This window comes from Trichosurus vulpecula, chromosome 2 (assembly GCF_011100635.1).
Source record: "Trichosurus vulpecula isolate mTriVul1 chromosome 2, mTriVul1.pri, whole genome shotgun sequence".
In the NCBI taxonomy this organism is placed as follows: domain Eukaryota; kingdom Metazoa; phylum Chordata; class Mammalia; order Diprotodontia; family Phalangeridae; genus Trichosurus; species Trichosurus vulpecula.
Window position 1 is genome coordinate 78167932 of NC_050574.1, and position 24986 is coordinate 78192917.

Below are 24986 nucleotides of genomic sequence, written 5' to 3' on the forward strand. Positions count from 1 at the left end.
ACAGGTAGGTAGGATGGGTACATGAATGAGCTGAGGGCAGATGTGCTATCTGTTCTGACTTTGTGCTGGGTGTTCTGGTGCTGAACAGTCTGGTTTGGGGCATGGAGCAGAGTTGTTTGGGTAATCTTGCCCTTGCCAGGGGGCAGGGCCTGCGGGGTCTAGAGGGTACTGACTGGGAATATGACATCTTAACCTCATAACCCTTGTCTCTCCCACCCCTATGTTTTCAGCTCCTCAGGAACCAGGGGCTACAAAGGAAGACTTCTTCGTGACCAAGCTGTGGGGACCCTGTGGAAAAGGATGGGACACCCTGAATGGTAAGGGGCTGTGGGTGGTGCAGGGGGAAGGAACAGAGTGGACTTAAGGGGGCTGAGGCAGAAGCGAAGGGACAGCATGTTACAATGGAAAAAACACCTGTCTCTGGAGTCAGGGTACCTGGGTTTAACTCTTACTCTTAGATACATTCTACCTGTGTGGCCTTGGGCAAGTCACTTAATTTCCCTGAGACTCGAGCTTTCTCATCTGTGAATTGGGAGTGTTGGATTAAGTGGCTTCTGAGGCCCGTTCCAGTTCTACAATCTATGATTTGTAAGATGAGGGATTGGACCAGAAGACCCCTAAGGTCACTTCCAGGTGTTTGGAAGTCTAGAGGTTGGCAGGAAGCAAGGAGAGGGACCTGATGGGAGGGAAGAGGGAAGAGAGGAAAAGGATAAGAGGTAATTCCATAAATCCTAACTCATTGCCAAGACCTGTGTGGTCTCTGCTGAGGGGTAGATGGGAAAAAGGGAAAACATGGTCTCTGAGCTTAGGTGGACAATTGCAGAGACCTGCCTCATCCATGGAAGAGGAAGAGAACAGCACAAGATCAGGGTTTTAGGGTCCAAATACATGATCCAGTCCGGGTTTCACAATCTCAGAGAAGAGGATGGGTCTCTCTGGAGGAAGGAGTGGATCTGGACCCTGATGGAAAGGGAGGATTTGGAAATGGGAAGTGAGGGTGTTTCAGGCAGGAGGAATTGCCTGAGTAAAAGGCACAAGATGGAAATGTGGATGATGTGTTTATGGGATGGGGAGTGGAGGACTGTGAGGGTTCCTGTCTGGTTGACTGGGAGGTAGTGTTGCTGTGGCCAGATGGGGAAGTCAGGAGGATGGATCAGTTTTAGGGTAGGTGGGTGGAGATGATGAATTCTTTTTGGGATAGAATGAGATTGGGGTGCTGCAGGTGAAAATGTTCTGTCTTGGTGCAATATGTGCATGCATGTGTGTGTGTGTATGTGTGTATGTGTAAATGGATGAGTTGTGAACAGAAAGTGATGTGATTGGCAAACATATGGAATCAGTCACCTTATCATCGGTCATTTCTGAGTCTGAATTTGGGAGGAAGTGGTGCAGTGGAAAGATTGCTGGAGTTGGATTTAGCGGGCCCTGCCCCTTCCTAGCTGTGAGACCTGGGTCCCCTTGCCTGCAACTGGTTAAGCAGCTGGAGGTAGCTAGTCAGCTGGACAGCAGGTGAGGCAAAGAGAGGAGTAGGAGGAGGTCAGGGCAGGTGCAGAGGCTCTGATATCATGGAGCTCCAAGGAAGGACCTTTTGGGGAAACTTACCAGGCTCAGGAGCAAAGGGAGAGAGCTGAGACAGGTGGGGCCCGGGTTGGGTGGAGTGTGGGCGGAGGTGGTTCTAAATATGTGTGCCAGGAAGTGTCCTTTCTAGTATATCACAGGAGACAAGGGAACACAGCGGTGAAGTGTGAAGGGTTAATCAGAAAAGGTTTCGTGAAGGGGAGAAGAGCCTGGGGAAAGGGTGAAGGATACGGTAGAGCTTGGGGTTGAGGATAAGTGAGCTGCCCCTGTGCTGGGATGGGGGTCAGGGCCGGGAAAGGGAGAGGCAGCTCCTATTGGGCTGTGGGGGTAGGGAGAGTCTGAAGCTTCTTCCCTCATCCCTGATGATCACAGAAACCTCATCCCACTGGGGAATAGCTCTAGCTGAGCTGTCCTGGGCCCTCTTTGGGTATGCTAATGAGTCTGTTAATTAACCAAGCTTCATGAGAGAATAATGAAATTGCTTCTAAACCAGGCCTCATACTCATCTTAATGAGGGGAAACAATTATGCCATTTCCTCAGCCCCTCCACCCCGTACCCCAAAGGGCACTCTCCCCATCCCCGACAAATCTCCTGGGCCTAGAACCCTGTTACTGTGATTCTTTCCAATGGAACCTTGGAACCAGCTGTCCCCTTTTGCCCTTCAGGTCTTGGCAGAATAGGGACATCATGAGGTCAGCTAGGTGGCACAGTGGGTAGAGCGCCAGCCCTGGAGTCAGGAGGAGCTGAGTTCAAATCCAGTCCTAGAGACTTACTACCTATGTGATCCTGGGCAAGTCCTTTCACCCCCATTGCCTTTCTCTCCCCCCCAAAAAGAATAGGGACATCAGGGGCCCAGAGAAGGGCTTGATTACTACCCCTCTTCCTCCTGCACCCAAACTGCTAGCCTCAGTCTGTACTGTTTGGTTCTGGAAGATGGAAACTGAGTCAGAGGTAGGGTGGGAGAAAGAATGGGAGATAAGGCAGCACCGAAGAGTAGAAAGGATGATGGGCTTGCAGTAGAAAGTCCTGTGTTTGAATATCTCTTCTACCATTCACTACCTGCGTGACTTTGGCTAGCCTCTCTGGGCTTTACTCACACCAGATGACCTCTAAAACCAGCTCTAAATGTTATCCCATGATCCTCTGATTGGCGGGGTCAGGTTGGGTGAGGCCTTGAAGGCGAAGCTGAAGAGTTGAGACTTGATATAGTAGGGAGGGGTAACTCAAAGAAAACAGTATTTAGGGAGGTTCTTTGGGTTTTGAGTGCAGGGAGGGGTGAGACTCAGGAGGCTGGAGACAGACCAGTTAGGAGGCTAGAGATAAATCAGTTGGAAGACTACTTCCATAGTCTAGGAGAAGAGAATGGACAGCTTTCCCACACTAAGGGGCATCTTGCCAATGGAGAGATCATTTTGAGAGATGCCACAGAGGGGCAGAATGGACAAGACTTGGCAGAACCAAAGATAACTCAGAGGTGTTGAATCTGGAAGATTAGGAAGACAATACCATCACCCCAAAGTGGGAAACAGATCAGAGGGGAGTTGATTGCCAAAATCCTACAATATTAAAGCCAGAAGGGACATTAAAGAATTTAGTCTTTCCCTTTTACTTTACAGATAGGGAAACTGAGGCCAAAGAGAGGCATTGACCTGCCCAAAGTCATTTACTAGGGTAACGTGAGGAGGACAGTATGACACTGGGAGAGCTCTGGACTTGGAGTCAGAAGGTTTGAGATGGAGTCTCAGATCTATTATTTGGAGGCAGTGTGGTTGGAGACATGGGGTATGATCTGTGTGACCTTGGCGAAGTCACTGAAACATTGGACCTCAGTTTCCTGATCTGCAAGATGAGGACGTTGGATAAATTGAACTTTAAGGTCTAAGCCTTTGATCTTATGTTCGTACTTTTGACCCTAGTGACCTTGGGCAAGTCACTGCATAGGATCATGGAATTTAGAGATGGAAAGGACCTTGAGAGAGCATCAAGGTGCTGATGTCATTGAATTAGCATGGCATAGTCTACAGAGTGCTGCTGGCCTTGGAGTCAAGGACTCATGGGGTCATAAACTCAGGAGCTGTATGACTACGGGAAGGGCATCTCCTTCTCTCACTTTCCTCATCTGTAAAATGGAGACTTTTGTACTGATTTCACAGGATTTGGAAGTTCAGCCAAGATAACGTATATTATAAAAATCTAGGTGGTGTATTGGTTAGAGTGCTTGACTTCAGGAAAACCCGAGTTCAAATCTCAATTCAAATGCTCACTAACTGTGTGACCCTGGACAAGTCACTTACCCTGCTTGCCTCAGTTTCCTCATCTGTAAAATCAGCTGTAGAAGGAAATGGTAAACCGCTCCAGTACCTTTGCCAAGGAAACCCCAAACGGGGTCACGGAGAGTCAGACAGGACTGAGCCTACTGAACAACGACAGTAACAAAAGGGGGAACAAATGGGCAGGAAGTAGATGTGTGGGGCTTGATGAAGAGTTTAGCTATGAAAGGAAGGTAAGAGTAGATGAGAACTATGTAACAGAATAAAAGTTTTTTATTTTGGAATTTTTTTTTCGAGATAGAGGAGACTTGACCATGTTGGAAGGTAGAAAGTGGTTAAGGGGGTGAGATTGAAGATTTCTAGCATTTTGGAAAAAAGGACTGACCTGGGAGTCAGGAGACCTGGGTTCGAGTCCTGACTGTTACTAACTTTCTGTGTGACCTTGGAGAAGTCACTTCCCTTCTTTAAGACTCCTTTTCCCCAATCACAGAGTCACAGATTAGGCTTGATTCTTTCTTCTGGTCCTGGAACTGTAGGATTCTCTGAGTGACAGCCCGGGGGCTAGGGTGCCTGGCTCCCATTCCAGTTTCCCTGCCGAGTTGCTCTGGGGCTTCCTGGAAACGTGCTCAGCTGCTCACCTGCTCCATGGGAATCTGCACACTCCTCCGTAGAGTGGGGAATCACGTCTCCCAGGGATGGTGGGAGGAGAGGGGAAGAGTCATGTGGAGGGTTTAGAGGCCCCATGATCTTGAGGATAATCTTGATAGCTGACATTTACATAGCCTTTAAAACTTTTAAAGTGTTTTAAAGTCTGCAAACTGTTTTACAGTCTCATTAGAGTCCCACAAGATCCCTGTGAAATAGCTTCTATAGGTCTTGTTATCCGCATTTTGTGCATGAGGAAACTCAGAGTTGAAGCAGCTTGCACCGGATCACAGCTAGTGAGAGCTGGAAGCAGGATTTGAACCCAGGTCTTTCTGATTTGGGAGTCTAGGACTTTATCATTCCTTACACTCATCTCTATCCTGGGAGCAAGAGGGAATGAGACTGAGGGTTGTTTGGGGAAGAATAAATGAATGAATAAGCATTTATTCAGTGCCTTCTATGCTCCAGGCACTATGCTTGGCTCTGGGGACCCATAGAAATCCGAAACCAGAGCAGTGCCTGCCCTCAGAGACCTTGCATTCTAATAGGGGGCAAGGTAAGGGAGTTTTTGGTGAAGAATCTCAGACATGCAGTGAGAACATAGGCCTGTGTGTGCTTGCACACCCTAGGGTAGCATTTCTGTTAGCATTTCCTCTTCCTCACAGTTTGTGCATGCCTGTGCATGGGAGGGTGTCTCAGAGTTTCAGGACCCCTAGTCTTGAAAGAGAGAGATCCCCTGACCCAGGGGTGCTGTGAGGCTCAAAAGGTGTTATGGATACTATGCGCTTTGCAAACATAAAGCACTACATAAGTGCCAGTTATTCTTGTTATGAGTCTCCAGTCACTAGGCCTCTAACCTGGTGATGACTTCATTCCTTGAGACTTCTACCGCACTCTTGCTAAATTCAAGCAATTTTTATGGAGTAGTACAGGGGTGTGCTTGTGGCTATTTAACAACCGGGTTAAAAAAAGCATGCACATATTCTTTTAAGTTTATTCTGAATTAATAACATTTTCTTAAGTCTAGACAATCAACAAAACAATAAATCAAGCCCTGGCTTGTAGTGATTGCTGATTTCTGAGATATAAAAAGCTCGCACTGGAAATTTAACAATCGGCTTTCTCAACCCAGTTAGAACTAGCTCCAGCATGTCCTTACACTGATCTGTACAGATCTCAGGCACCTATAGACCTTTCATGAGATCCTTAGGCTGTGAGAAGTTGGAGGGCCATGATTCCGAGCTGTCTTAGGGGCACAATGAAGAGGAAAAGCAGGTAGAAAAGATGAACACCACCTGGGTTGTTGGGTGGTATGATAGATTGAGTGCTGGGCATAGGTTTAGGAAGACCAGAGTTCAAATCCAGCCTCAGACACTAGCTTTGTGACTTTGGGCACAGAGGGTAGCCTAGTGACAAGGCATGGCAAGCTCCCTGATTATTCCTTTTGTAATGGTTCTGGGGAAGGGTACAGAGGGCACCTAATGGGATGAAAATGAGCAGTTGGTCTTAGCATTAGCTGGTGGGCATGGCCTCCTCCTTCACGGTCCTCTCCCTGAATCACTGTCTAGTCATGGCAGAGTGAGGACCTAAGTAGGAGCATTTGTTCCAATTCATTATTCTTTTGCTCTTGGAAAGGTTTGTATGGGGCCAAGGCTTTAAATGTGATTTCCCTTGTTGTTCATCCTTCGTTCTTAAAGAGGACCAGTGATATCACTTCACTTATTCTGGGCACTGTGTGCTATGAGTTGATATGGCAGGTAGGTGGTGCAGTGGCTGGAGCACAGGAAGACCTGAGTTCAAATTTGGCCTTAGATACTTCCTAGCTGTGTGATCTTGGGCAAGTCACTTTACCCTGTTTGCCTCAGTTTCCTTATCTGTAAAATGAACTGGAGAAGAAAATGGCAAATCACCCCAGTATCTTTGCCAAAAAACCGCAAGTAGGGTCATGAAGAATCAGACACAATTGAAACGTCTGAACTGCAACAGTGCAGTAGAGTCAGGAGGCCTGAGCTTTAGAATCTGTAAGATTCAGATAAAAATAGACTCACTTTTGGTCATAGGTTTGCTTTAAAGAAAGAACTTTGTGAACCTTCACATGCTCTAGGAATGTAACCCAGGTTCAAGCCTGATTTACGTAGCCTTCCTCCTTGGTGGTATATAAGCATGGAGTCATCATTCTCTCTACCAATGAGGATGTTTTATGCAAATGCTCCAGGTGTGCACCTGGGTTACATTCCTGTGAGCTGTTCTAATTCATATCATTATGGCTTCTGTCCTTGGCCCTGGATGGATAACTGGGAGCTGAGTGTGTGTGTGTGGTGAGGGGATCTTGGGTATGGTGCTAGATACAGGAGGGTTAGTGGGGAGATGGATTTTCAGGCTCCACTAACCACTATTCTCTTCCCACATGCTCAGGTGGCCCCCAGGGCCTGGCCTGCAACACCATGGAGAGTCTGAATCATCTTTGCTGAGGCCATGAGGGGCTATCATGGCGACCGAGGCAGCCAGCCCCGCCCTGCCCGCCTGCCTGACTCGCCCATGGACTACGGCCCCACGGCCCCGGGCTCCCGACCCCCATACCTCCTGGGCCCTGGTGAACCTTACCCCACGGACCCCCGATACTGCCCTTCACGGGCTGGTCCAGGCCACCTCTCCCCTGACGGCCCCCTGAGTCTGAGCGAGCCACCTTCTGCAGGTCCTGACGGGGGGCTGGGACCTGGGCCAGGGCCTGGTGGGGCAGGCAGCAGCACCTTCCCCAGGATGTTCCCTGGGCAGGCCCCCTTTGATGGCTGTGAAGACTGTGTGGGTCACCCTCCAGGGAAGGTTGCTGCCCGCCTGCCCCCGACACTCCTGGACCAGTTTGAGAAGCAGCTGCCTCTGCAGCAGGACGGTTTCCACACCTTGCCATACCCACGAGGGGTGGCGGGTGGCAGTGGTGGCACTGGGGCTGGCTCTGGCACTGGTGGGGGTGCCCCTGAGCCCCGAAGTGAGAGCCCCAGCCGCATCCGCCACCTGGTCCACTCTGTCCAAAAGCTCTTTGCCAAGTCCCATTCTCTGGAAGCTCCAGGGAAGCGAGACTACAATGGGCCCAAGGCAGAGAGCCGGTCTGGAACCGGGTCGGGAAGCGAGGGGTATGCTGGTCACCATTCCCCACATGGGCCCCCACACCACCACCACCACCACCACCATCACCACCACCACCACCACCAGTCCCGCCACGGCAAGAGGAGCAAGAGCAAGGACCGCAAGACCAATGGGCGGCACACACCCAAGTCCATGGGCTGGTGGAGCTCAGATGACAACCTGGACAGCGACAGTGGCTTCTTGGCAGGTGGGAGGCCCCCAGGAGAGGCTGGTGCCCCCTTCTGCTTAGAGGCACCTGATGGGACCTTCCGGGACCTGAGCTTCAAGGGGCTCCCAGGCGGGCCTGAGGGCCGGTGCCTGGCCTGTACTGGCATGTCCATGTCACTGGATGGGCAGACGGTGAAGCGCAGTGCCTGGCACACCATGATGGTCAGCCAGGGCCGGGATGGGTTCCAGGGGTCCGGGCCAGGCAAGGGGCTCCTGGGGCCTGAGACCAAGGCCAAGGATAGGAGTTACCACTACCTTCAGGTGAGGTTCTAGTGGGGTGGAGGGTGGCCTGTGTTGGGGAGGTGTGCTGGTGTTGGACATACTCACCCCTTTACCTTCTCTCCCTACACCCCACTATGTCTCACCCTTCCTGCCCTTGGAAGGGGGGTATTGAATTTGCTCCCAATACAGCCATCTCTCCGTTATCCACTTGGCAAAATTTAAAAATCCACCGATTTGGGCTCATTTACCCCTCCCATGAAAATAGCAGCTCTTTGCATTTTCTGGACTATGTGTGATATGGAGGGAATGTGGATTGGGAGAACGTGTGTGTGTGTGTGTGTGTGTGTGTGTGTGTGTGTGTGTGGCCGGAAGGAGGAAAGGCCTCTTTGGCTGAGGAATTTGGGAAGGGGTAGGGCAAGGGTAGGAAAAAAAATACAGGGAGATCTAGGCTGGATCGCTGTCTAGCTGATTCCAGATGTGGCTTCCTCGGCCTTCTGGCTTCTCATTGCGGAGGAGCTGGGAGTAAGGAAGTCCTTAGACAGAGATAACACTATTTCTCCCTTTTCCTGCAGTCTACACCTACCTCCAGCGCCACTTGCTGCCTGTTGCTAGTGGGGCTCCAGTCGAGGAAGGGGGTGCTGTAATCTGGATTAGCCTATGGCCAGTCTACCCCCTGTGCCTTTCCTGAGGGGAAGGCCAATCTAGCTCCATTGGGAACCAGGAAAGCGCCTGACTTTGTGTCCCTGTTCTGTTCATCCTTGGCTGGGCTGCGGAGAAGCCTAGGGCTAAGCTAGGCTGGGCTCTGTCATTCCAAGTCTGGACATCACAGGCCATAGCCCACCCTAAAGAAACCTAAGGCAGAAAGGAGCATAGGATCACAGACTTGGAGTCTGAGGAGGAGTCTTAGATGTTGTTTAGTCTAACTTCCAAGTTTTACAGATGGGGAAACTGAGGCCCACCAAGCTCATTCTAGGTAGTAGGAGGCAGGGCTGGGATTTGAACCCAGGTCCTGTTGCAAATCCAGAACTCCTTCCCCTTTACCATATCTTTTGGAGTGAGCTTTCACACCCCAGTTCTGGCTTCAGTCCCATCAGTCCCAGGCCGCCAGGACTAGTGGGGAAATTCCTTTCCTTCATCTTAGCCACCCAGGGCACACACAGATGGAGTTTTACTAGTTTCTAAAGGGTCAGAGTATCCGGAGCTGGAAGGGGCCTTAGAGGTCCCCTAGTCTAACCCTAGATAAGGAAACGGAGATCTAGAGAGAAGAAGGGATTTGTTGAGGTCACAGACCTAGAAGGGGCAGTGCTGGTATTTGAACCCAGGCCCTTTGACTTCAAATTCAACACTTTTTGATCTCCTACCTGGCCTTCCTTATGGAGGAAAGGAATTGAACTAGAAAAGCCTAGAGACCCCGAAGGCTTAAGTTACACAGCCTTGTATCATCTTCTCAGATGGCCTTGGTTTCATTCCACAGCTCAATATAGATTCCCTGGGTCATCAGCCCTCCACCCTTTGAACCTTGATGGACCTTCCCTCTCACAGGTCCACCACCAACAGACAGCTTTGGCCAGAAGATGTAGCATGCCCTTGTCTTGATTGAATCTCTGACTTCACTCCCAGCTCTTTCTTGCTTTGGAGAGGACATCTGTCTCCTACCCTGTCCCTCCCTAGTTTCAGGATTTGGCTCAGTATACACACACACACACACACACACACACACACACCCCATGGTCCTATCTGACAACGAGCCAGTTTTTCCACAGGTGAGTGGTGGGAACCCTAGAATCAAAGGATCATAATTTCATATGATTTAGAGCCTGCAGTATGTTTAACAACCAGCTCTCAATTCAACCTAACCTCAATTGAAGGTGTGCTCCATGTTCCTCGCCCTGGGCATAGTTTATGGCTCTTGTCTTGGGTACCAACATTTCCAGTTATGATTCCACTTAGTAGGCCAGTTTGTTTGAAAAATAGAGTATGGGAAAAAAAGTAATATGAAATATATCTAGGAAGGTAGTTGTGAGTCAGATTATGGTGGGCTTTACATGTCAGGCTGAGGCCTTTGTATTTTAATTTAGAGGTTTTAGGGAAACACTGTAGGATTTTAATGTGGAGGTGCGGAGGGAACACCTGAGAGTCCGAGACAGGCTGTTTGAAGCCACAGGTAAGGAAAATGGAGTGCTGAGTTCAGGAAATAGCCAGTAGCAGAAGCACAACTAGGGTGAAGTGACTAGGGTTTTGCCCCAAGATGCTGAATTTAAAGGACACTGACAGCATATGCAGTGCTTCAGCAGCATAGAAATAACAGAATGTAGATCCTAGTAGTAATAAGAGTTAAACTGGGAATCAGCCAGATGGGTAGAGTAGGGTGAGCTCTTCTTTGCCCTATCCTGTCTCCCTTCCATGATGCAGTGTCTTGCCCTCTATCACCTATCTCTTAATCCTGATTTGTACCATTTGCCAATTTCTCAGGTATAAATGAAAATTTAACAATTGGCTCTCTCTGTTTTAAGCCAGCTTCAGTACACTTGTTTAGAACTTGAAAGGATCTCAGAGAGCTATCTAGTCTGAGGGTTCTTAACCTTCTTTGCTATCATGGACCATTTTGGAAGACTGGTGAAGCCTGTGGACACCTTCTCATTTACCTGCTAGCCAGGTGGAGGGACTGGCCTGAGGTCATATGGGGAGGGAGTAGCAGGGCCAGAATTTGAAATCAGGTCTTTTGATTCCCAAACCTGGCACTTTCTCCTCTTCTAATTCACAAATGTGGCAGCGAGCCAGCTGGAGCAAGGATGGAAGTCCACTGACAGTATGGAACTGGTGCTTTCCATCACAAGGACTTACCTCCTCCACTGTTCCTATCATTTAAGCAGGTGGTGTCAGGCCAGAGGAGCTTCTGAGGTCTCTTTTGCTGTCTTCCTCTGCCTTGCTTCACCTACATTGCCTTTTAAAGCCTGTCCTGGTAGCCTTGCTGAGAGATTAGCAGACTAAATACCGAGTGGACTGGGGTTTAATGCAGGGGCCAGAACCTGCAGCCTCAAGGCCACGTGTGGCCCTCTAGATCCTCAAGTGCTACCCTTTGACTGAATCTGAACTTCATAGAACAAATCCCACTTTCCACCTTGCTGCTGATATGTCATCAGAAAGGCCAGAGGGAGGGTACTGAGCTCTTTGAGAAGAGGGGCCCAAGAAGGTAGGAGAGAACCATAGAGAGAGGGGTGTTGGACGGAACCTAGGGCAGGGGACACCTTCCCCACCTCCCTCAGTAAAGGGTAGGGCCAATGTTGAGGATTTAATGAAAGGCGCGTGTGAATGGAAGGATGGGTGTGTAAGTATTTTGGGTTGTGCTATGCTTGTCCTTGGGTTAGCAAGAACTTTGGTGGTCACTGAGGATGGGGTGGGCAGGTGGGATGGGGTGGGGCAGGGAGGTCCTAGATATGAAACCAGAAACATCTCTTAATCCTCCGAGACCACATTATGGGCTGGGATTAGGACTTCTGGGTGTGTTTTGGGGCTGCCTCCTTGATCGGTCCTCCTTTTTTCCTCTCCCCCTCCTCACACGTAGTGTCCCTGCCCCCCCCCCAATTATTTCCTTACCCTTCAGCTAGAAGCACAATCTGGGCTGTGTGGGAAATTCCCTAGAACCAGGAATGGGGAAGAGGGGAGGGAGATGGAAAGGGGAGAGGGGTCTCTTCCTGATTTTCTCTAGAGCCTTCTGCAGATGGAGGGGGGGGGGTGGCACGATGGACTCCTGGCCTCCCCTGGGCCCTCCTCCTTAACATGCACCTCACAGGATTCTGCAGAGGGGAGCGAGGGATGCAGCTGCCAGCCATCCGAGCAGCGGGGAGGAGTGGGGACAGATTTGCTGCTCCGGCTCTCTTCCTGGATTTCACTCCCTCTCTCTCAGTCTGGCCTGTCTCTGCTCCCCCTCTTTTCCTCCCCCTCCCTCCCACCCTCACCATACGGTCTTCCTATTTGGAAAAGGATGGGGCAGGAGGTAGGGCCTTTATGGAGTGGGGCTCCTTTTGATCCAGACACCCAAATTGGCTCTGGGCTGTATTGCGGGGTCACTAGGGTGGGGCTTTCTATATTCCTTGGGGATTCTAGACTGTCCTCCATTCCTGAGGTCCTCGCAACCTCCCTGCCCCAAAGAGAGGAAGGCAACACTGAGCCTGTGGTGCAGCTGGAACTCTGAGCCTCCACCCCCTCACTGAGCTTCCATTTTTCTCACTGAACCTCCATCCCCATGCTAAGCCCCCCTCCATCTGACTGGGCCCTTTTCTCTTTACTGAGCCCCCAGTCCCTTTGGTTAAGTCCCAGTTTCTCTCCTTGCTGTACCCCTTGTCTCCCTATCCTCATCCTCTTCCATTCCCTTCACTAAGTCCTCGTCTCCTTACTAGGCTTCTGCTTGCTGACCCCCCCGCCCCCCTTCCCGATGCCCCCATCTCCTTGCTGAGACGCCAGCCCTTCCTGAGCCCCACATCTCATTCCTTAGCCCACATCTCCTTGCTCAGAGCCCATTCCTTCACTGAGCTGTCTTGGCCCTTTGCCTTACTAGGGCTGTGAATTATCCCCATCCCCCACCCCCCTATTTGTCTCAAACCAGTTCACACAAATTGGAAATATGCAAATGTTCAGCCTACCTAATGACCTTGTCAGCCTTCCTCCTGCTCCCTGGCCTGGGTCTGATGCACATGCCCAGTCCCCAGGCAGAGAAAGACCTTTGAAGCTATCTTCCCTTCCTCCATCCCCCCTCCTCCCAGGCTGGTTCTTGCTGCCAAAGATCTCTGGGGAAGAGGTGTTACCAGGTTTCTTTGGTCCCCTTTCCTGCTCTTCCTCATCTCTAACCTTAATCCTCCTTGCAATCCAACTCCATCTACCATTGTTACGTATTTGATAGAAGACAGTTCAGGATAGTGGGAAGAAAGTCACAGGGATGGAGACACTGGATTCTAGGGAAGGAAGAGAGAAGGACACGCACATGTGGGGGCTGGGCAAGGGGGATGAGGGGGAAGGCAAAATGCCTGGACAACTTGAATAGGGAGAGAGAGCAGGAAACAAGAGCCTCTTCCCTCCTCTGTCTTTTCTCTGTTCTTTCTCTTTTCTTCCTCTCTTTTGACTTTTTCCTCTTCCTCCCATCTCCATTCTCTTCCTCCTTCTCCCCTTTATGTCTTCTCTCTTCCTCCATATTCTGATTGCCTTCTCCCTCTTCTCCCTCCTTATCCTCTCCTACCTTACTTCTCATCCTCTCCTCTTTCTTCTCCCACATTGTCCTTCTCTTCCCATTTTCTTCCTCCTCTTTTCCAATCCTCTTCCTCTTCATCCTCTTTTCCTTTCCTTTTCCTTTCTCCCTTCCCATTCTTATCTTCCTCTTTTCCTTCCTTTCTCTTCATCTTTATCCTTTTTTTCTCTTCCTTTCCCATTCCATTTCTACCTTCCTCCCCACTCTTTTTTTCCTCTTCTCCTGTTTTCTCTCCCTCATTAGATTAGCAGGTAATTGAGGAGGTGATTGTGTGGGAATCCAAAGATTTGAAAAATGTTCTTCATATTCATTCCCAGCCCTGTGCCCAGCTGCCCAGCCTCAGGCCTGCCTATTATCTGCTTGTCAAAGAATGGCAAGGTCAAGGTGTCACCTTTCTGGATAATACAACCCAAAAGAACCAGTGTCCGAAAGGAGAGAAGGAAGAAGGAAAGAGAGATTCTAGGGTAGTCTCTCTTGGGTGTCATGAAATAATAGAAGCATATGGTCAGAAAACTAAGATCCACTGATGCCTTATCATAAAGTGGAGATGATCCTGGGTTCCAAACTTTGGTGGTCCTACCAAGCTGGAAAGGTTTTAAGCACAGTTCCAGTGATGGGATTGTGGGTCTGCTACTTGAGGACAAGTACAGAGGGACTCATTATTGGAAATTTGTTCACCTAGAAATGAATTCTTTGGGCATGGTCACCTACAAAGCAGACACAAATTTAAACTGGCCCCTAGTCCTGGGTGTCCCTCTTCTGCTTCTCCAGTGATAGTGGTGAGATGAATGAATAAAAAGCCATTTATTAAACACTTTATACCAAGCACTGCTGAGAGCTGGGGATACAAATAAGGCAGTGGTTTGGAAAGTTACAGGAATGGTGAGTGGAGGAGCCTTAGGGAATTAACACATCCTTTGGAAAGGCAATGGCAATATTGATTTGATTGGTGTTCCAGAGCTATAAAAGGGGAGCTGGAGGGCTACATGTGCTTGTTGTGGCAGGGAGAAGCTGCCTGGGGAATCAAACCGTGGCTGAAGCCGACATTCAGATATAGTGAGTCAATGTGAGACTTCTCACGTTGGGCATCAGGGCTCCAGACATGAAAGGTTAAGTCCTCCAGACTACCTACATACATTAATTTAACTGTTGGTATTCTTGATGTGTAATTTTTCTACAATGACCAACTGGCTTGAGGGACTGACTCATACCCACCCATATTGGCATTATCTCTACAAACAAAACTAGAAGAATGAAGTTACAGCTCAAAAGAAGGATGGAGCACAGGTTCTCCTTGGAGAGTCCATTGAAAGAACTGGCAACATCGGCTTCATCATTTGCCCTAATGGCAATGTTACTTCATGGGACACTGGGTCATCTTGATTGACAGTACTCTTGAAGAGGGGAAGCAAATAAATTCCCTGAAGATAATTGTGGCTTATATGCTAACATCTGTTGCAGAGGATGAAAACAAGGTGGACAAGTTCTGTGAAAAACTTGATCAAATGCTCCCAACTCCTCCAACATATACCCTTCTATTTGGTGATGTCAGTCCAGACGTGGGCAGGGGAGGGGGAGGATGGATGGTGAAAAACATATGGAAAAGTACACTTCAGCATCAAGGAATGAAGGAAGTCACTGGCTTAGTGCAGAATATTGGAAATGGAAGGGACCTCAGAAGCCATCCAATCCAACCTTTAGCCAGACAGCAATGCCTTTTTATGATATATCCCTGACGAGTGGTCATCCAGTCTTTGCTCGAAGACATCCAGTGAGAGAGAATCAATTGCTCCTCAAGTGGCCCAGGTCATACACACACACACATATATATATGTGTGTGTGTGTGTGTGTGTGTGTAAAATACTTAAACCCTTTGGGAGTTTTTCCTTTTATTGAGTCCAAGTCTTTTCCTTTTATTCAGTTAGGAAGGTGGTGTAGTAGATAGAGCATTGAGCCTACAGTAGAAGACCTGAATTCAAATTTGGTCTGTGACCCTGTGAAACCACTTAACCTCTGTTTGCCTTAGTTTCTTTGACTACGGAATGGGGATAATAGTGCCTTCTTTCCAGGGCTATGGTCAGGATCAAATGAGATAATTTTCTTCTCTCCATCTCTTCCTCTCTTCTTCCCTTTCTCTTTCTCTTCCTCCTCCATTTTCCTTTCCTTCCTCCTCCTTTTCTTTCTTTCCCATTTCTTTTCTTTCTTCCCCCTCCCTCTTCCTTTCCTTTTCCTCTCTTCTTTCCCTCCCTCCTTTCCCTCCTTCCCTCTCTCCCTTCCTTCCTCCCTCAATTCCCTCCCTCCCTTTCTTCCTTCTTTCCTTCCTTCCTTCCTTTCCTTTCCTACCTTCTCTCTTTCTAAAATCTCAGTAAACAACAGTATTTCTCTGGTCTGCCAGTCTAGTGAGCTTGTAAAAAAAAAGGGAATGAAGTTAGTCTGACATGACCTGCTCTTTATAATAATAATAACTAATATTAATATAATACCTACTATGTGCTAGGCACTGTATTAAGCATTTTATGATTATCATCTCATTTGATCCTCACAGCAACCTTAGGAGGAAAATACTATTATTATCCCATTTTATAGTTGAGGAAACTGAAGCAGACAGGGTCACACAGCTAGTAAATGTTTGAGGTCAGATTTAAACTTAGGTCTTTCTGACTCCAGTCCTGACACTCTAGCCATTATGCCACCTAGCTACCCAAGGCTTTGTGATGAAGCCATGCTGTCTTTTTGTAATCACTGCTTCCTTTTCTCAAAGTTCATTAATCATTCCTTTAATGATATATCCTGGAATTTTGCCATGAGCCAAAGTCAAGTTCATTGGACTATAGTTTGCAGACTTAATTTTCTTCCTTTTTAAAAAAATTTTGTCAGCATATTTTTATGTCTTTTATCATGTAGCACATCTCTTGTTCTCTATAGCTTTTCACAGATCACTAGCAGAGTTTGTGCAGTCACCTAGGTCAGTTCTTTAGAACGCTGAGATGTAGTTCATCTGGGCCAGGTTGACTTCAGTTCACAGGCATATAGGTACTCTCTTACTGTTTTCCCTACTTGGGTTTTTAATGCTTCATGATTCATTTTTATTCTGTCTTTTCCAGTCAAAAGATTAATGTCTTTTGCAGAGAAAATAGAAGGAAAATAAGAGTCTGTCTTCTCTCCATCATTCATTATGATCATCCCATCCACTCCAAGAAGTGTCCCTATCCCTTCCTTCATTCTCTTCTTTCCCCCAGTAAAGCTTAAAACCTTTTTTTTGGCATCTTTATTCCTTGCCAGTTTCATTTAATTTTGAGCTTTAGTGCTCAAATATATTACACTATTCCTTTTTTTAAATTAAATTTTTAAAATGTTCAGATTTATATTCTCTCCTTCCCACCATTTCCCCTGCCCCAATTAAAAAAATTAAGAAAAACTAAAGCCCTATAGTTAAGGAAAATTAGATTCCCTCACTGACCTTGTCCAAAAAAATGTGTATCAATCTGCCTTCTGAATCTGTCACCTCGCTATAAGGAGGTGAGTAGCCTTGTTTGGCTTCAGTCCTCTGGGATTAAGAGGTGAATAGTCCTTTTCAGCTTCAGTCCTCTGGGATTATGGTTGGTTATTGTGTTGACCAGAATTCATAAGGCCTTCAGAGTTGTTTGTCTTTACAATGTTGCTGTTATTGTACAAATTGTATAAATTTATTATACAAATTGTTCTGCTGGTTCTGCTCACTTCACTTGGCATCAACTCATACAAATCTTCCCATGTTTCTCTGAAACCATCCCCTTCATCATTTCCTACAGCACAATAGAATCCCATCACATATCTCTATATATAATAATTTGTTCGGCCATTCTCCAATTGAAGGGCATCCCCACAGTTTCTAATTCTTTGTCACCACAAAAATTGCTGCTATAAATATTTTTGTTCAGATGAGTTCTTTTTTTTTCTATCTTTGATCTCTTTGGGATATATATCTGATCGTGATATCATCCGGTCAAAGGGTATGCATAGGTTTAATAGCTTTTTGGGAATAGTTCCAAATTACTTTCTGGAACGGTCAGACCGGTTCCCAGCTCCATCAGCATTAATGTGCCTGTTTCCCCATGGCACCTCTAGCATTTGTCATTTTCTTTTTGGTCACCTCTGCCAAAATGATGGGTGTTAGGTGGAACCTGAATCATTTTAATTTTCATTTCCCTAAAATTCTAGTGATTCAGACCATTTTTTTGCATGCAAAAGCTTAGACTTTTTTCCTCTGCAAACTACCTATTCATAGCCTTTGACTATTTATCAATTGGGGAATGACTCTTCTTATAATGAATTTGAATACTTTAGAAATGAGACTTTTATCAGAAATATTTGCTATGGGATTCCCCTCTTTACTTGCTTCTCTCCTGATTTTAGCCATGTTATTTTTGTCTGTTCAAAAACTTCTCAATTTTATGTAATCAAAATTGTCCATTTAACCTTCTTTGATCCCTTTCTCTTTTTTGGCCATGAATTTTTCCTCTACCAATAGATCTGACCAGTAATTTATTCCTTGCTCCTCTGATTTTTTTTTTATGATTCCTGACACTATTTTTACAAGACTTCGTCATGCTTTGTTATTTATTCTCTGTTTCCTGCACTTGCTTCCATCTTTTGTGCCTGTTTTATTTAAGACTGCATAATATGTGTTTATTCTTTTATCTTACATTTTAAATTGTTATTGATGTTTTAATTTTTATATTGCCTTCATTCCCAAATATGTCCTTTCCCTTTCCCATACCCAGTGGTCCATTCCTTGTAACAAATAAAAACAACAACAAAAAAGAAAAAAAGCAGGTCAGCTAAATTAACCAACACATCGTGGAAGTCTGACAGTATATTCAATATTCCATACCTATAGTTTTCTACCTCTTCAAATAAGGGAGGGAGGTGCATTTTCTTATCTCTTTTTTGAAGCCAAGCTTAGTCATTATAATTACATGCTTTTCAGTTTCTTATTTTTTTGGTTCTTACCATGTATATTATTGTTTATATTGTTTCCTGTTTATATTGTAGTCCTGCTTGCTTCACTCTACATTCATTCATACAAGTCTATCCACAATTCTCTAAGTCCCCCATATTCCATATTGTTTAGCAGGTCAATATTCCATTTCATTCATTGTATACATAATATATTCATATGTATTCATACATTCATAATATATTCATAATACATTCAATGTATACATTGTATAACATAAAATTCATGTCTATGCATTCACATTGGCCACTTTAGACAGCTCTGCATTTTTCCTCCTTAATCAGAACTGTTTCTTATTGTGTTCTCAGAATTTCATTCTTGAGAGCTTCCCATCTCTCCCAGGCTGGCTATGGGATCCTACCTATTCTATACCTGAACTCTTTGAAAGCTCTGCTTTCTCCAAGTCTAGTGTGTGGGTCAGACCATGTCTGATTTTTCCATTAGGAATTCTAAATTGGAATACTCCCTCCCAAAGTCTCTATCATTTTTACTTCGGTATCTGATTCCTCCTCATTGGCCAAAATTAGGTCCAGAATTAAAGTTATCTTGTGATTCTTCCTCTTTCTGTAAGATGGAATTGTCATTAGGCAAGTCAAAGAATTATTATTAGCTTCTCTGATTTGGGAAAAGATAGAGAGCTCTGGCAGCTCTCTGAATAATTGAAGTTCTTTATTACTACTAGCTCTTGGGTCAGGCTTGGGATATTGTTCCCCAAACTCATAATTCAATGCAATAAACATTTATTAAATGCCTTACATATGCAAAGTATGTTTCTGGATCCTGGGGAGGTAATGAAAAAAAATACAGTCCCTGCTCTCAAGGAGCTTATATTCTTCTGGAGGGATATACCATATACATGGATAAGTAAATATAAGATAATCTGAGAAGGGAAAGAGCATAAAGTACTGGGGGGATTGAAATGGGCCTTCTGTGGGAGGTGGCACTTCAAATGAGCCTTAAAAGAATCCAGGGATTATTCTAAGATGTGGAGGTGAGGGGAGAATACCTGGGAATCCAGGATGGACTGTTGGAAGCCACAGATACAGGAAATGGAAGGCTGAGTTCAGAAAACAGCTAGCTGCAGAAGCACAACTAGGGTGGAGTGATCAGGGTTTTGCCCTAAGGTGCTGAATTTAAAGGGCACTGACAGCATATGCAGTGCTTTAGCAACATTGAAACAACAGAACTTAGAATCTAGTTAGTAATAAGAGTTAAACTAGGAATCAGCCAGATGGGTAGACTAGGGTGATTCTTTTTTTCCCCCATCTTCTCTCTCCCTTCTCTAGTGCAGTGTCTTGCCCTGTACTCCCCTTCAACCTATATAATCTCAACTGAAGGTGTGCTCCATGCTTCTTGCCCTGGGTTTAGCTTATGGTACTTGTCTTGGGCACAAACATTCCCAGTTATGATTCCACCTAGTAGGCCAGTTTGTCTGAAACATGGAGTATGGGAAAAAGAGTAATATGAAATACATTTGCAAAGGTAGATGGGAGTCAGATCAAGGAGGGCTTTGGGTGTCAGGCTGAGGCCTTTATATTTTGGTTTAGAGGTATTAGGGTTTTGAGCAGGGGAGTGAAATGGCTAGACCTTTGTTCTCTGAATGTGGATTTGGCAGATTTGAAGGGAGGGAAGGACCCCTCAGGAGGCTATTGCAATAGTCTAGGTAGGAGGTGATGAGGCATGAATTAGGTAATAGCCATTTGAATGGGGAGAAGAGGGTAGATGTGAGACATACCATGGATGCAGGATAGATAAGACTTGGCAACTGGCTAGATATGGAAGCTGAAATAGAAGGAGGAGTCCAGGATGTCTCTGAGAATTCCAGTCCGGGTGATAAGGAAGAATGGTGGTGCCTTTGGCAGAAATAAGCAAGTTTGGAGGAAGGAAGCATTTAAGGAGAAGGTAATGAGTTCTATTTTAGAAATATTGAATCTGAGATGCTAATGGGGGAGATAGGTAGGGATTTTCAGCAGGTAACTGCAAGATTGGAAGTCAGGAGAATGATTAATGTTGTGCATATTAGAATTAAGACTCATGGATATGGAAATGATCATTGTCCCATGTTAGCAGAGATCACCGAGAGAGTGTAGAGAGAGTACAGAGCATTGGGGGACACTTGTAATTAGAGGTAAGGATATCCATGATGATACAGTAAAGAACTAGTCAGATAGATAGGAGGAGAATTAGGAGGGAGCAATGTCACAGAAGCAAAGGGAGAAGAGAGTATCCAAGAGGAGGAAGTGGAGGAGGGTTCAAGTAGGACAAGGTAGATGAAGGGTCAAGTAGGACAAGGATTGAAAAATGCCTTTAGATTTAGCAATTTAAGAGGATATTGGTAACCTTGGAGAGAACAGTTTTGGTTGAATGCTGGGGTTAGAAGCTAGACTGAAAGAAGTCAAGAGGTGAGCAAATAGAGTTTGGTTCTAAAAGGGAGAAGAGACAGGATGATGGCTTAAGGGTGAAAGGAAGGGTTTTTTCAAAGACAAGGAAGACCTGGGCACATGAGTAGGCATCAGTGTGGGCCCAATTACGATTCTATAAGATACATCTGTAGTGGATCCAGTTAGCACAGACTTTCTCTATCATTACTCAGCAACATACAAGGTGGAGTGGAGAAAGGTGGTGGAAGCAACCTCATCCCAAAATGGTGGAGGGAGGAGACATATACAGAAGGTACACAGGAGATGGAAAAAATACTCAGCTTCTAGTTTCTAAGTCTCTGGAAGCAGAGACTCTCTAGTGTCTTTGGCACCTTAAGACTGGGTATGTCTCATGGTAGGTCCTCAAGTATCTCTGGTTTCTTGAGGCTTGGGATCTCTAATGGACATCAGTCTTCTTCAACATACGCCCTCTAGCATCTATTTTCTTTTTCTGTCCAGGTAGACTATAGTATACTCTAATGAAAATATCACTTATTTTGCTTTGAATGCTTTTTGTCCCATACCAGTTCCCTTTGATTCCTCAATTTTCCCACACGAGTATTTTTTCTTAATATATAATGCTACTCTACTCTCTCCACAGTGAAGTGTTCTCTTCCAGAACCATATTATAGTCATGGGGCCCATCCCATCACGTTTCTCCTTCCTACTCTGCTCTCTACCCCAATTAAGAACTCAAGAAAAACTAAACCCCGTTACATGTATAGTCGAGGAAAACAGTTTCCCTCATTGATGATGTCCAAAAAAAGTGTGACTCAATCTGTCCTCTTAGTCCATCACCTCTCTGTAAGGAGGTTGGTAGAACTATGAGGTCAAAGTTGCCCACTTGCTTTAGAATTTTGAATGCATCTTATTTGTTACCCATCTTTTGTCCATCTGTCCACATGAGACTATGGGTTTCATAACTTGTTCTTTTCTTGAATTTTGTCTCTTGTGAATGTTGGAACATCCCTATTGTTAGTTTTCTCCCTACATTGTAGCTAATCTCCATAGCATCTAGCTTGGTAGATATTTATAGACAGTTTTTTTTTCCTTTTTCAGGAAGAAAATTTAAAGCCTTTTGCTGAGATTTTATTTAAAAATTTTCTTTTTTATTATGAGCTTAACAAGCGTCAACAGATAGGAATATTTCTATGTTCAAAAAGGAACAAAAAAGGATTATATATGAAACCACAAATCTTCATCATGTAGAGTTTGTTTTTTAAAAGTATACATTTCATTTAACATGGTAGTTGCAACACTGCCCTGCTTGTCTGCGTCCCCTTCTGAACTTCCTTCTGTTCTCTTCAGTGTATTTTAAAAATGATTCATTGATGCTCTTTTCCTTCTCTTTTTTTTTGGCATCACTATCACTTTCCCTTCTCCCCCATCACTCTTTCCCTTTTGATCATATTTGCAAGACTCCAAGGAAATACATTTTTACCAGTCATTGTTAGCTGCCAAAAGCCTGTAATTTAAAGTTGGGATCCAGAAATCCAAATCCCTGGCCTAGAGCCTGTATTTTAAGCTGGAGTCCAGAAATCCAAATCCATTTTCCAGACACTGTCTTCTTAACCAACTGTTCATTTTCCAAATCTGTCTTTTTCTTCTGAAGTCCTTGTCTTTGATCATCATCAGTAATGGGAATGCCACACCTGTGCCTCCAAGGTTTCCAGTTTTTTTTGCCCAGGACTTCATAATCCTGAGAAATGCTTTCTAGGTTCTTTCTGGGAGTAAGTATTGTTTGTGTCCACGTCAGTCACCAGAAGTAGACAGTAGTCATTTGGCTTCACCAATGTTTGGAAGTTCTTTGTTGTGTCTTGAGTATATGCCCCCAAAGGACAGCAGACATTACTATTAGTGTCAGTTCAACATGTTTCTTCATCTGGGAATCACTATTCTCTTCTTCCCCTAACCCTTACTGGGTGAGTTCTTTCTTGATGGTACTTATGGAAATATGTCATTATCCTTTCATGTATAAGCCGTTACTCCTTTATCATAAGGTCCAGATCTCTCCTATGTAAGAAGTATCTACTTATTAATTAACTCCAAGCATCCAGTAATCTTTACTCCTTTCCTTTTTCCCTCTGTGTCATATTCTTTCATCCTCCAACCTCCTGATATAGACAATGATTTCCTTCTGCTCCTTTAGGCACCTTTTCTTTTTCACTTTTTGCCTTGAATTCCTCCTTTTTAAAGGGATAGTCATTCTCTCTTCATTTTCTCTTTAATTTTCCAGGAGGGAAACCAACCTATACTTTGAGCAGGAATAGCAGTCACATCATACTTTCTGAAGAGGAGAATTGGAGGGTATATGTTGAGCACTAGATAATATGAAAAGTGGAAATGACTGAATCTTACTAGATAAGAAATGGTCAACTGCAGGTGGACAGCCTGTTAGAGCTAAGGTTAAAGTGAACACCAAATTAGAAAAAAAGATAAAGACAAAAGGACATTTAAAGTGATTATGGGAGCTCGACTCCTGAAAGACCAGTTTAAACAAGTTATTGATTTCAAAAATGGGAAATAGATAAAAGAAAAGACATTGACTATCGCCATTTTAAAGAGAAGTTTAATTGATTAAAAACGACCGCCAATGAGAAGATTGGAAGAATTCGGTAACTGCCTCCGCCAACAAGTACCTGGTTTCCTTTCAAGGAAGAGTGACATGGCAGCCAAGAAAAGTACCCGTTTAGAATTTAAACTCTTTCAAATCTTTACAGAGGAGGAAGATGGAAAGTTATGAATAATATTCCTAATAAGACAGTGAAAAGCATTTGAGGGAGCTGAGCTAGATTATCTAGAGTACATTTATAGATGATACTGGAAGGAGGACAACAGAAAGACACAAAGTATCACAGGTCTGTTGGTATTTTATGGACATCTATTTTCATAGTGGAACCACCACCTTTAGACTCTCCCTCTTCAGTAAAGGAGGTGAGAGATTGGCAATGTCACTAGAATAAAACAAAGATCAAAGCCATTTTAAAAACTGGTATTTATTTATTTTAAACATTCTTTTCTTTTTAAATTTTGAGTTCCAAATTCTTTCCCTCTACCCCCACTGGGAAGGCAAGCAATGTGATATCAACTACACATGTGAAATCGTGCAAAACAAATTTCCATATTAGCCATATTTCAAAAAAAGCAAGAAAAATAAAGAGACAAAATTATACTTTAATTTGCCCTCAGACTTCATCACTTCTCTCTCTGGAGGTAGATAGCATTTTTTTCATCATGAGTCTTTTGGAATTGTCTTTGATCATTGTATGAAAGATCAATATCATCTTGAAGGGGTGTTTGTACCGTTCAACATTTAAGAGTTGCTACGTGGAAGAGGAAATAGACTTATTTTCCTTTTCCTTAGAGGGCATAATGAGGACCAATGGATGGGAGGTAGATTTTGGTTCAATAAAGGGAAGAACTTTCTAACAATCTGAAGGACCTTGGCAGGTAGTTAGTTACCTATCACTGGGAGGGCATCAAGCAGAAGCTGGATGATCATTTGTTTGGGATGTTGTAGATAATATTCCTGTTAAGGGATGAGTTGGACAAGATGACCTGAAGGTCCCTTCAGACTCTGAAAGTGTATAATTCTCTGAAGACAAGAAGAGTGGATCTGAACAAGTACTTAGGAGAAACCCATGCTTGAGGGAACATTTTTAAAAGGCACTTGGAGAGCTATTCTTAAGATTTCTCAATGAAGGGAGGATTCCAAAAGAATGGAAAAAGACACAAAAGGTACCATTTTTTAAAAAGACAACTGAGATGACAGATGCTATTGCCCCACATTGTGCTTTCCTTATTGCCACGAGATGCTTACAGATGTGATCTTATGGATCCCATAAGTCTACACAGTTTTTATGAGATTGATCTATGCCTACATGAAGATATAACTTTTGATTAAAACATGGGAATGTGAGAGGCATGTTTTTATCAATTATTTTCTCAAACAGAACATATCTTTATGATTATATGACTAAATGAAAGATGTAGAAAATAGATCCTTACTTACTGGATTTAAAAAGGAATTTGACTAAGTGAATAAAATGTATCCCTTGGGTACATTAAAATTGGCAGTTAGGTGGTGCAGTGGATAGAGTGCTAGGCTTGGAGTCAGGAACACCTGAGTTTGAATCTTACTTTAGACAGTTACTGGCTGTGTGACCCTGCGAAAGTCACTTACCTCCTCTAAGCCTCAGTTTCCTCAACTGTAAAATGGGGATAATAATAGTACTTATCTCAAAGGGTTGTTGTGAGC

The 24986-nt window shown here is 44.9% G+C and overlaps 1 protein-coding gene across 1 annotated transcript in view; it reads left to right on the forward strand.

Annotated features, from left to right (window-relative positions):
* The first annotated feature begins 277 nt into the window (after positions 1 to 277).
* DLGAP3 (DLG associated protein 3) overlaps positions 278 to 24986 on the forward strand; it is a 51609-nt gene continuing 26900 nt past the window's right edge. The window contains exons 1-2 of the mRNA XM_036745090.1: positions 278 to 317; positions 6910 to 8106. Coding sequence (XP_036600985.1) covers positions 6970 to 8106 — 1137 coding nt within the window. The 5' untranslated portion in view covers positions 278 to 317; positions 6910 to 6969. The remainder of the gene's footprint in view (positions 318 to 6909; positions 8107 to 24986) is intronic.